We start from the raw sequence: 12,162 nt of genomic DNA on the forward strand, positions 1-12,162 counted from the left end.
GTATCGGTCAATCAGTTGGTGATAAACCACGATATCGTCGATCGTGTTCAACAGCTCTGATCATCAATTATCAACGAATTTTTGACGTTGAAGTGGCGTTGATAATCAAAGGTCATCGCGTACCAAAATCACCAAAAATTTGCGATTATCGACTGTTCGCAGTATATGTTTGTCATCTCAAACTATGGCATTCAAAAATCGGCCTACCACCAGCACTGATATTTATCAAAAAAGGATTGGCCGTCGCAAATCATGTTCCTTTATTGTCTAACATCAAAGATAATCGGCTAGATATGGCGTATTGGTTAACCGTTAATCATAGGTTCATTGAAGGAAGATAGGGTAGGTAACATGCAAATGATGAGTTGAGGTTGAAAAATCAATTTGGGAAGCCGACTTGCGGAAGTGAGGAGTAACATTGGAGTATCATGTTTCATTCAATCCTACCTCAACCATTTGATTACTTTTGATACTATTTTATTTATTGTTATTGTCACCTTATTCTTGTGGAGTTAATTATGTTATTTAGTTTTGGTCAAATAATTAAAAAATTTTTTAGTCATCAAGGGTGAAATGCGAGCCAAGTTAACTCTTAACAATATAGAAGAAGAGATTTGTAAATCGTATTTTAAATTATTTCAAATGTAAATCGGCTAGTAAAATAGATAAAAAAGCATGAATGTCACATTTTGGATTATCTGTTAAAAACGGTGTGCCTGTGAATCGCAAAGATGTGTGAATTTATTGTGCTTTAAGGAGCACAAAAAATAGTCGCTTTACAATTAAAGAAGTCAAGAGTGGGATCATTCGATATGTGGTGCTTCCGAAGAATGATGAATATGTAATGGATCGCCCCTGTAAGTAATGAGGAAGTGCTAAGAAGAGTGGAAATAAGGAGAAATTTTCTTAAAAAACCAAGAAGGAGAAAAAAACCTATTCGGTCGTATGATGGCCTCATGGAGACAATCGTCAAAGAGCAAGTGGATGAGAAGATAGGTGAAGGACGGCTCCGAATGATTTTCATAGAGCAAGTCATTGGGGATGTAAAAGAGGAGAAATGCTGCATCAGTGTAAAAGATTCGCAGATTTGATCAATCGACTATCGCAGATATATGATTCGCAGAGGAGAGCGGAGTGCAAAGCTGTATCAAACCATTCCACGGATTGTTGACTCACTATGGCGAATTGTTCACCTGTAGAACATTGAAATGAATTTCTGGTTGCCCGTTGACGACATTGATACATTTTAGCTCTCTTGAATGAATATGAAAAATAATCCATGGAAATAGCCGAACCCCCAGCTTCCATTCCCTCTGCGCCCACCGCCTGTCTTCTGTTACTCCCTCCACTTCCCCCTCCCCCAAACCGTCCCGCGCACCCCGGCCAGGAATCCGTGGAATGTAAACCGGCGGTCACGTGGTGCGTAGGGAAGGTGTATGAAAAAGAGCAGGAGGGGGTAGAATGTGCGAGAATATTTTCTATCATCGTCCCAAGGGTCGATGGTTCGATTCTCCCCTCTCCCATGTGTCCCAGCTTCACCTCCCTGCTTCCGCCGGACTTTTAATCGGAGTTCAGAGAACTGGAGAGGGTCGACTTGTCGTCCCATGGGAACACACACTCTTTCTCTCTCCCTCACTATCCATCTCTACCTTCCCTCCCTTCTTAATGCGAGGAATCCAATGCAAGTCTTTGGGGTTTCGGATTCCGCGTTTGAGGGACTGAAAAAGTTTACCTCGTCCCCGAAGAAGCATAGAAGGGGGTCAATACTTCTGGGTGCGAATCAAAGAAATCCTCTTATCATTATGTCATATGTTCAAATGGAGACTTAAATCTTAATGGGTAAAGAAAAGATACGATAAGTTTCAGTCCTCGACAATGTTGTATGGTACAATTAGTTGGTACCAGGAAGAGCGTCGTTTCCAAGTCGATAGAGCAATTATAGAGGGGTCCGGGCTGAAGACTTAAGACACCCCAAAACAAACCCTCGGAATTCGAGGAGGCCAAGGGAAAGGAACTGCCCTCCTTCCCCGAATGTGTGTTATCCATGCACTATTGCTTAGTCCGGAGTGATCTCTATCCTCACCTATGCACACCATACTTCAGGTTGAATATCTGAATGAACTGAAACGGAGGTCTAAGTCTTCTCCATTAAAATTATGCGGATTTGAAAGTTGTTGCCTTTTTCTTTATTCATAAATGGATTTTTTGATAATTGGAATTTTTTTGCATGCTTAAGTAGAGTTTTTAGATGTCGCCAATGGTGGTGTAACGTCTGAATGCATCTTTAATTTATGGGGAGGGAATGCTGAGCATTATGATGGTTGGATGCTTGGCAGACGGGAAAGGTGTAGAGCGAGAAGAGTGTTGTTGGTTCTATATGATGAAGTAAGATGCGCCGTTTGTCTAAACAGGGAAGAAATGCTTACGGTTGCATTCTCACGCTACATAGTAGCAATCTTCCTCATTCACATATTTAGCGGGGGAAGGAAGACAGGTGTAAAACAGTCCGTGTGGACTTATCATTTTTATGAGTGATTCGTTTTATCCATATGGACTTATCGGGTCGATTACATGCGATACCTAATAATTATTGCTAGGTCTCGGCAGCGTGCTTATCTTAACAAAATGAGTATGCTTACATTTTTCGAATAAATTTATTTTTTACTCAATTTACGTATTTTCGTCTTAACCAAGTATTTGAATGAATGCCGCATCAGTTAAAGTTAAAACCCATGTTTGTGCGATTTCGCTCTTCCTTTAAAAATTTTTGTTGATCTTTCGATCTCAAGATTCGATTTTTTTCCTTTCCAAGCATCTGTCTTCGCATGTTTATTAATTAATATTTTTTTCCTGATTTCAGGGCGGTGACGGACCCTCGTGATGGGCGAAGGGTGGCCTTGAAAAAGCTGCCGAATGTCTTCCAATCTCTTGTCTCCTCCAAACGGGTGTTTCGGGAACTAAAGATGCTGTGCTTCTTCAAACACGACAACGTAAGTAAGCTTATCGACTGCTTTTTCTTGTCGAGCCACGTATCACCAAAGTAAAGGTTCATTGTTTAATAATCTTATACAAAAATAAATTTATTCTAAAATTTTTATATTTATTTATATTAATAAAAATTTGTAAGATATTTACTTCCATTGCTCATATTAAATGGGCTCGTGATGTTATTTCGATACTTTAAGTACGTCGTAAAAAATGAATGACGTTTAACTTCTACTAAAAATAAATTTTTCCTTGATTAATAAGGTAGTAATTACATGGAATGCAATCAAATATCTCCCCATCAGTCAAACGAGTAACGCATGGAGTAATGACATTTCTGTAATCCCTTCAATTAAATTTTTCCCTGTCCCCTTGTTTCATTGTAGGAAAACATCCCTTGATATCAATCATAGCGCCTTTGTGATGAAACCTGTGGAAGGTTTTTATGAGTAATGTAGCCACTCAGTCATGAGAAAATTCGCTATCATCATTATTGCAAGTTCTTCTGTGGGACTCCTGATTTTAACGTATTTTACCAAATTTTCAAACAAGTTTACCAAGTTTTCAAACAAATTACCTAGTCTCTTTGGCTTCATTTCAGGTCCTCTCTGCATTAGACATCCTTCAGCCGCCTCATCTAGACTTCTTCCAGGAAATGTATCCTTTGAATGAATATTTTACATAAAAATAATGGTTCACTTTTTGACCGAATGGTTGGAATCATTGTAAGAGTGATATATGCCTGAAAGTATGTTCCTCATCATTGATTGAAAAATTCATTTCATGTGAAGGTGGATTTTTTTCCTTTAATGAGTCCTTTTGCTATGTTTTGGTCTATCTTTCTATCTATCTAAGGGATAATTATTAATGAAATATATCGCTGTATTGGATGTGAACTGTTATAGTCCGACCAGAAAAATCCAGTCAGCAAGAATACGAATCAATTTTATTTCAGTAATTTTTCGCTCGATTCGTATGGAAGACGATAATTTGATTGCTTTTTAGCTCAAAATGCCGTCTTAAGTTGGTTTATACGCGACAGAAAACCCGGGAAGTACAGCAGTTGGCATTTTGTCAAGCTCCGTGTTCATATTCATCGCTAAATTTTGACTGTTAGCCAATACGTGGATAGTTATACTTCCATTGTATGCACGACTTTTTGCTCATGCTCTATCAGCATCCATTGATCGAAATTGGTTTCTTTCCGTCTCCCCGCACGTAATCGTTTAATTCATTCGTGACTTCTCAATCTTATTTTCTTGGAAGATGGTGGGGATGTTAATTAAGTTTCACCGTTATAGTTATTGCGCTGCATATTTCTGTTTCTGCATTTTAAGTCATTATTTAATTATTGCCTCACAGATTTTTGAGCTCTTCGCGTTTTATGAATCCCTCCTAATGTATTCCTCTGTGAATGAGTCCGTTTATGCAGGAGTATGTAGGTATTTGAATTTATTGAACCGTGGACGATGAACCATGCTCAATGCTGGATTCTTGACGAAATCAATATGACCGTACTTGAATTACTCCGCTATAAATTCGTTCATATTTTATTGATTGAAATGGGGTATATAGTAGTTTCATCAGAACTGGCTGGTAAGAAACTGTTGTTTTTTTTCATTTTCATTATTGCTTTATATCAGGGTGTTGAAATAAAATTTTACTCAATCCAGCGCTTGCGTTGCAGTGTCAAGAAAATTACGATAAACTGAGGCTTGGTTTCTTTTATTCCCTCTAATAAAGGAAATCGTTGGCCAATAAAAATTAGTCAGATTTAGCTATACTTATGTTATAGACCATGTTTACCACTCCCGAATACGGACGAAAATACGAGGTGAATGGATCACACCAGTATATTGCTAGAGTTAAGGGTTATCTTTATTTCTAGCCTGTTAGTGATCTAGTTAACCTATCATCAAAATGGTAGCATAAATCGAGATTTGTAATATTTCTCTGATTTATATTGAGAAATATTGAAATGCTTAGTAAATACCTCTCCGTTAACGGTACTTTTATTGACAGAGGAATTGATTTTCCGTTTGAACTGAAAAATATTGCAAGTACGATCTTTTGTGCTTGTCGCTGGAAAGTTAGAAGCGAATTAATCCCGCCCTTTAATTTTCTTTTTTATTTATATGTATCTCCCTGCTAACATCGTTCATTTTTCAACATAGCATTGTTCCTGACAGTTCTTGTTTTTTCTTCATTTTTCCTTGCGACAGTGAAATATCCGCTTTTAATCATAAATTCTGTTTTTTATTTTGAAATGCAATAAACAAGTGGTGTAAAAGCCTAGTGAACGTTATAATAGCATCCATTTATATGTTTATATATTTGTTTTTTCCTAGACGCTATGTCCATTGGCATCTTTACCGTGACTCGGTGCATGTTTTGTTTTCGAATTTTCGCACAGAAATCATGTTCTAGCAGCGGTGATCACGACGCATTTCTTCATCAGACGCTGTGCTTTGTCCTTCTGGGAAACAATCACTGTCACTCTTTTGTGCTCATACTCTTAGAAGGAATATCCAAGGTCGTTCAAACGGTTGAACGCCAACCCGTTTGAATTCACCTCGACACCTCACCCCTCGTCATCCTCGCAGCTTCTAACGTGAGCCTAGAAAGTCTCCGCTTCCGCAGTTATGACCGCAGTTCCTGCCTCCTGAAATGAAGGAAAAAAGCCGTTGGCCCAATGTCCTCTAGGCATTTCTACCGTGAAGCGTCTCAGAGGTCATTTGGCTAATATTCAGGTCACTCGCATAAAAAAAAACCTTTGTCCCGGACCGCGAAATTCAAATTTTACTGGCTATTTTCCGCAAATTAAAGTCAGTCGGAGATCTAAGGAAGAACGTTTAATTTCTTGTCTAATTCAGTCAGAGCTGATGTAAAAGCGAAGAAAATGAACTCCTGAAAAAAATGATTGAAGATTTCCCCGGTGATTTTAATGCATAAGTGCTTCTGTAGTTCGCATAGTGCAGAGCCCGAGAAACGTTTAAGAAGTTCCTTTATTTTTATATATAAAATTATGTTCAGCTTTAAAAAATATCAGTCCGTAAACTTAGAATGAATTTAAATTTTGAAAATTCTGTGATAAAAATGGTTGTCCGATCCTGCGCCGCACAGGATTACTTTTCACTTACATTAGATACTGAAACTCTTCCCTTAGAGACTAAAGTTGCTCTGAGAGAAACTAGACTGAAAATCCTAGTTCAATGAGCGTATGCGTGTACATTTTTCTCTAATTTTATGCGTAATAGAATGTTATTATAGCTAATGTTCTTATTTTTATTGCCGTGCTTGGTATTCCCTCTTCAGTGTTTTTCCTGTTCATTGCTCGATGGCGAAGGTATAAAATCATCATATTTAATGTTTTAACTACGTACCACTTGAGTGTACGCTTTCTGTGGTCGATGTTTTTCTTTTCCTCTAGCCATGCGTACGGCTTCCTGAGATTCAATGCCACTTTCAGGATTAGTTGCCTTCGTGTATATTTGTGAGCTTCAGTAAGCTTCATGTTGAGATTTTTTCTTTTTACTGTGCTATACTATGCCATTTACTGTGATGTGCTATGACATTTACTGTCCTGTATGGTATGTGGCTAAAATATTATGGATGAGAAATATTTTACGGTACGGTTAGACGGTGCAATAATCCATACGAGTTAATGTCAGAATGCATGTAAGATGTTGCTGGACCGGTACGAAAAAAATACCATTGCATGACAGTGGCGGATGCATATTGTATCCCTTTGAGAGGTCGCCCGCACTGCCCAGCATTGCAGAACCACAATTGTAACTTTTTTATCATGAGATGGCATTGTCTTGTATATGCGTATTTTCAGTTAATTAAACTTTCTTAAACTTTGCATTACGATAAAAGCAAAGGTAGCTCAAAATATCTTTTACGTCCCCCTTGAGTTTTTTCTGTATCCGCTACTGTTGCATGAACCAAATTAGAACACGTTCCATTTTCCGTGCTTGCATTCGCACAAATTGGGTGGTTAAGCGGTGAAAGCGGTGAATTTTTGCGTCCATTCACGCGTTCATACAATTAGACATTAACACGTAAGGGTTAATGTAATTTTAACAAGGACCAAGTCTTTATTCGAAGACTCTTTAGGTACTACGGTTGTGTCCGTGATAGATTCTGGTTAAATCTTCGTATGAAGGAAGATAGAACCCCTTTGGTAATAGAAACGTAGATTGTTTGTTTATTTATTTAATCCAGTCCAAAAACAGCACGAGGCCAATTACAGAGGACTCACAATAACAATTCTTCGAATCACTCGGTAGTAATGAACTTGCATTGATAAGTTTTTCTCGTAAAATTGATGTACTATCTTACTTCTTCCTGTTAAGGAATAATAATTGTGTGTTGAGTGCAGGGCAACCGTTTCTTTGGAGCTGGGGAGTATCCAAGCGTTTACCTTGCAGCTGGCCTCAGTGCTTCGGCTTCCTTTGTGGGTTGGGGGGAGATACAACGAAGTGGTGTGGGGGCACAGCTGGTGAACAGCTGACTTCCGGACTTCGTAACTCAGCAGTGCTGGCCTCTCTCGATGGCCGTCATTAACTGTCGGCTCATATTGCTTACGGAGTCGTCCACGGGCGGCGCCAGCTATTGGAAAGCGTCGTCTGCTCGCGTGCCTCGAGCGGGGAGGGTAATCATTACGATGCTCATCATCTTCCATAAACGTCACTTGCCTGTGAATTCCCGCTGAAATTCAAGCTGCCAAGTTTAAAATTGCATTAAATCTTAGAGTTTTCTTGCTTGATTTGAAGTCCAATGATGACCATGGCTAGCAATTACTCTAACTTATTTATCGTATATATCGATCTTGGAGTTTTCCCTCAGGAAAAACTTCGGTGGTGTCATGGAAGCAAAATATATTGTCAGAAATTGCTTCTGTTTTTGCATCAAAAATATTATTATACTGTTTTTTGGTAAAGAAATAGATTTTACAACAACTTAAAATTTTTTATTGGTATCTTTTTCGTGGTCGAAATGTCAGTGTATTTATCTTAAAAATCATATTGCTATTCCAATAAATTTTATTTATAAGCAGTCATAAGAACATTTTTGCTTAAATATTTTAAAAAGTCCTTTTTGAGTTTTGTTTGTTTCGATGTGATCCTTATAGCATTCTATATCTTTAATTATATACATTCTGGGATGCGAGATATTGATTATATGCTGGGTTATGTGTAATTGGACCTTTCTACACTAACAATGAGAAGTGAGATTTAGACTTCTGAATAAATTGTAAAAACATGGTTTTTCATGTACCTATTAAAAATCTGAAATCCTCTAAAAAAGGAGAAAAAAAATTTTTCCTCAATCATCTCCTTTCTCAGTTATAATAGAAGAAAAACGCTTTGAGTTTGATATGTACACAATTATATATATTTATGGTATTGTATTTCAGAGAAAATGTTTGTTGTGTACCCTATAAATTGATCCTTAACTCTTGTATAGATATGTAATAACTGAATTGCTTCAAAGTGACCTCCACAAGATTATTGTATCTCCACAACACCTCACGGCGGACCATATAAAAGTCTTCCTGTACCAAATTTTAAGAGGTATTTATGAAAAAAATTTTTACCCCCATAAAATTAGAAATTCTTTGCGTGTTACAGTGTCTGATGACTCTATTTATTCCTTATCATACATTTGTTAATTTCAATATTTCTTCGACCAATTTTATCTTCTTGCTCTCTATTTTACATTTGAACGCTGTGAAGAGGATATTTAAGACATGTCTTAAATAACAATGGATTCATATTTTGGACTTAAATTGTCATAGAAATATCTATATTTTATAATGCTTTGCAACACTGTTACAATTAAATGTTTCACCAGTCTGAAAAATATTGACCTTGTTTTCTTATTTTTAGGTTTGAAATATCTCCATTCAGCAAGGATACTTCATCGTGATATAAAGCCAGGAAATCTTCTGGTGAACAGTAACTGTGATTTAAAGGTAATTTATTTCTCTTTTACAATTTTCATAATGGGAAAATCAGTGTAAGGCAAAAATTTTGCTCTAGTATTTTTTGTAAACATGAATTTACTCTAGGGATGATGTATTGAAAATTCTGGGGTTTTCAGTTTGATCATAATGGCGATTTAAATATTTTAGGATTAACTGGCTAGATGTAGAATATGCATAATTTTATTGGCATAAGAGGGTGGTAAAAATATTTTACTCCAATACTACAATGACTTGCTCTGCTGACAGCAGAGAAAGCAATTAAAATCTTGAAATTTAATATCCTAACCCAGCTGTCATCTGAAGAATATTTCAATGATAGGATTGTAAATTGTGTATTATATTTTCAAAAGGATTTAACTGTACCTTAAGAAAGTAAAGAGAGCTACAAATTGGCAACGACAACTGCATTAGGGACATTCTTGCCTGGAAGTTAAATGTAATCAATGAAAGAGTCACATATGATAATATCTATTGTTCTACTTTCTCATCTTACAGATTTGTGACTTTGGGCTTGCGAGAGTAGAAGAGCCAGACCAATCCAAGCATATGACACAAGAGGTGGTGACGCAGTATTACCGAGCACCTGAAATTTTAATGGGTGCACGGCATTACACAGCAGCAGTGGACGTTTGGAGTGTCGGCTGTATTTTTGGCGAACTTCTCGGCCGAAGAATACTATTCCAAGCGCAGAGTCCTATTCAACAGGTGGGTTTTTTTGTTCCTGATATTTTGATGGACCTAAATTTAAAATATTATTTTTATTGCCAAAAAGTTGTGGATTTGAAATTTTTTTCTCTACTATATTAATTGTACTGTTTATGAATGGCTACGGAGAAACTCCTTTTGTTTTTCTCCTAAGACCGTTAAAGTTCAACTTCTTTGTTGAATCATCAGTATGCGTAACAAGAGACATTTTTATCACACTATTTTTGCCAAGTTTTAAAAAAATTGCTTGCAATTGTATTAGATTTTTGAAAATTCTAGATCTGTGGCGATTCAAATGTTTAATGGCATTACATGTAGTATTGTCTGTGGTATTTAAAAAGTCATTCATGATTCTTTTAACGTGTTGTAGATAGTTAGAGTCTCTGTTATTTTCCCATGAAAAAGTTATGCAGCACATTAATTTCAGCACCACTGTAATTTTTATTCAAGGGTTAAATTCTCAGGTTTTAAAAATCGGTGAATGAAAATTGAGTCAGGGCTCAGATCATATTTTAAAGTAGTTCAGACGAGGAAAACATCAAGGTTCTTATTGGGAAAGATTATTAGTTTAATATTAATTTTATTCTTCTAAATTCTAATTTTTATTGGGATTTTTTAAAAACTCTAGTGGAAATGGCCTAATGATGTGGTTTTCTAATGAATGTGTCTCTGAAATATTTTATCATTGTACAGCAGAGTCTTATTTCATCATCATTTGATTAGCCAGTCTTCCCAGAGTTATTAATATGAAATTAAATGATTGAGGCTCCATTATAAACAAAACAAAATGAGCATAATAATAATAATCGTACTAAAAATCTAGTCTATTTTTAAGTGTGTGGGGGGCATGCCCCCTAGATCTAAATCTAAATCCCCTAAATCTGCCTATGTACATTATAGCTTAGAAAATGATGACACGTGTATTTTCTTCCCTTTAGATAATATGTTAGGGCTTTTTACTCATTCAGGAATGATTATCTGAGCTCCTCCATGGGCATTGCAGAGAGCACATGGCACAGAAACCGATTAAAGTACTGTTAATTAAATGACCAAAAATTGATCATTTTCTTATTTGATCATTTTTTTGGACTTTCCTCTTCATAATGATGGATTATCTAATCTCTAGTGTATGTATTAAGATTTTATTTTCATGTTGTTAAGCTGTTTTCACTGCTATTTCTTTCAGCTGGAGCTGATCACGGAACTGTTGGGCACACCATCTTTGGAAGACATGAGGAGAGCATGCGAGGGAGCTCGAGTCCATATGATGAGACGTCCGCCCAAGCCCCCTTCCCTCACGGCTCTCTACACACTCTCCTCACAGGCCACGCACGAAGCAGTTCATCTCTTATGCCAGATGCTCGTTTTTGATCCTGTAAGTTACCTTTTCCCTGAAATATGTTTTTTTTTTATCTTCCACTACTCTTGTAAATGGATGAAGCTTTTTGTGCAGGGCAGTTCTGGAGGCATAGCTTAAATCTAAACTCAAGGAGGCATATTGGCCAGCAGCATACCTTCATGGAGTTACTCGCAAGGCAAATGATTTTTCTTCTGTGTAATTTTTGCACAATAAGTATGCTCGCGAGCTACTCAATAAAGATAAATTTTCACTCCCAGTGGTGGCAGGCTAGTTCATGTTTATTGCTTGAATAATGCTCCTTGATGAGTACTCTGATGTTTGAAGTTGTGGCTATAGCCTCAGGACATTGGTGCTATGTGGTCGAAAATGCTGCCTTTTGACATGATATACGGTATTTATCTGTATATAGTGCCCCCCTTTTTCCAAAAATGCCGGTGGTAAAAGTAAAGGGGGGGTACTATATTTAAATGCATTTTAAAATTTTTTCCCGAAACTTAGGCCTCAAATAGATATCTGTCAGCATAAGCCATCTTGTGCTCTGAAGCCAGAAGAAATCTGCAGAGGAAGTAGATCCCTTGTTAGTGATAGAAAATCTGGTGCAAATTCATAGGATCTGGGTTCAAATCCCAGTCAATGCAATTGATTTTTCTCCTGTGGAATTTTTGAATCTTGTAATTTCCACTTTGTTCATAAATGTTTCATACAAGATCTCCCTGCATTTGAATCATTAGGTAATATGTGAATTGTCTTGCCTGAAGATTCCTGTTGAATCTCCTGCAATGTTGTCGTGTAAAGTAAACAAAGCTAATGAAAACCTGAGAAATACCCCTTTCTTCCCCCTTGTATCAGTTTTTCCATTTGATTTCCTACCTTCGGCATCAGTCTCATGTGAGTCGATGAAATTAATTTTGATTTGAATTTTGTATTATGTTACACTCTTTACATATTAGTGAAGAGATCTTAGAGTAAATGATTAATTCTTCATTATCTTCCTTGCTCAAAAATTTGTGTCTATTATTTTTTGTATTCGCAATGTTAACAAACTTGGAGATCTTTGATTTAAAAATATCTCCTTAAAAATTAAATTTTGCATGGAACTTTGCAATTTATTTTTATGTAC

General features: G+C 36.7%; 1 protein-coding gene across 2 annotated transcripts in view; it reads left to right on the plus strand.

Moving 5' to 3' along the window:
- The window catches only part of LOC124159417 (serine/threonine-protein kinase NLK2), a 487,693-nt gene that overhangs the window by 465,889 nt on the left and 9,642 nt on the right, over positions 1-12,162 (plus strand). For both annotated transcript variants that reach the window (XM_046535220.1, XM_046535219.1), the window contains exons 2-7: positions 2,861-2,990; positions 3,587-3,642; positions 8,458-8,564; positions 8,880-8,965; positions 9,473-9,682; positions 10,869-11,057. In XM_046535220.1, coding sequence (XP_046391176.1) covers positions 2,861-2,990; positions 3,587-3,642; positions 8,458-8,564; positions 8,880-8,965; positions 9,473-9,682; positions 10,869-11,057 — 778 coding nt within the window. The remainder of the gene's footprint in view (positions 1-2,860; positions 2,991-3,586; positions 3,643-8,457; positions 8,565-8,879; positions 8,966-9,472; positions 9,683-10,868; positions 11,058-12,162) is intronic.

Source organism: Ischnura elegans, chromosome 5 (genome assembly GCF_921293095.1).
Source record: "Ischnura elegans chromosome 5, ioIscEleg1.1, whole genome shotgun sequence".
Classification (NCBI taxonomy): Eukaryota; Metazoa; Arthropoda; class Insecta; order Odonata; family Coenagrionidae; genus Ischnura; species Ischnura elegans.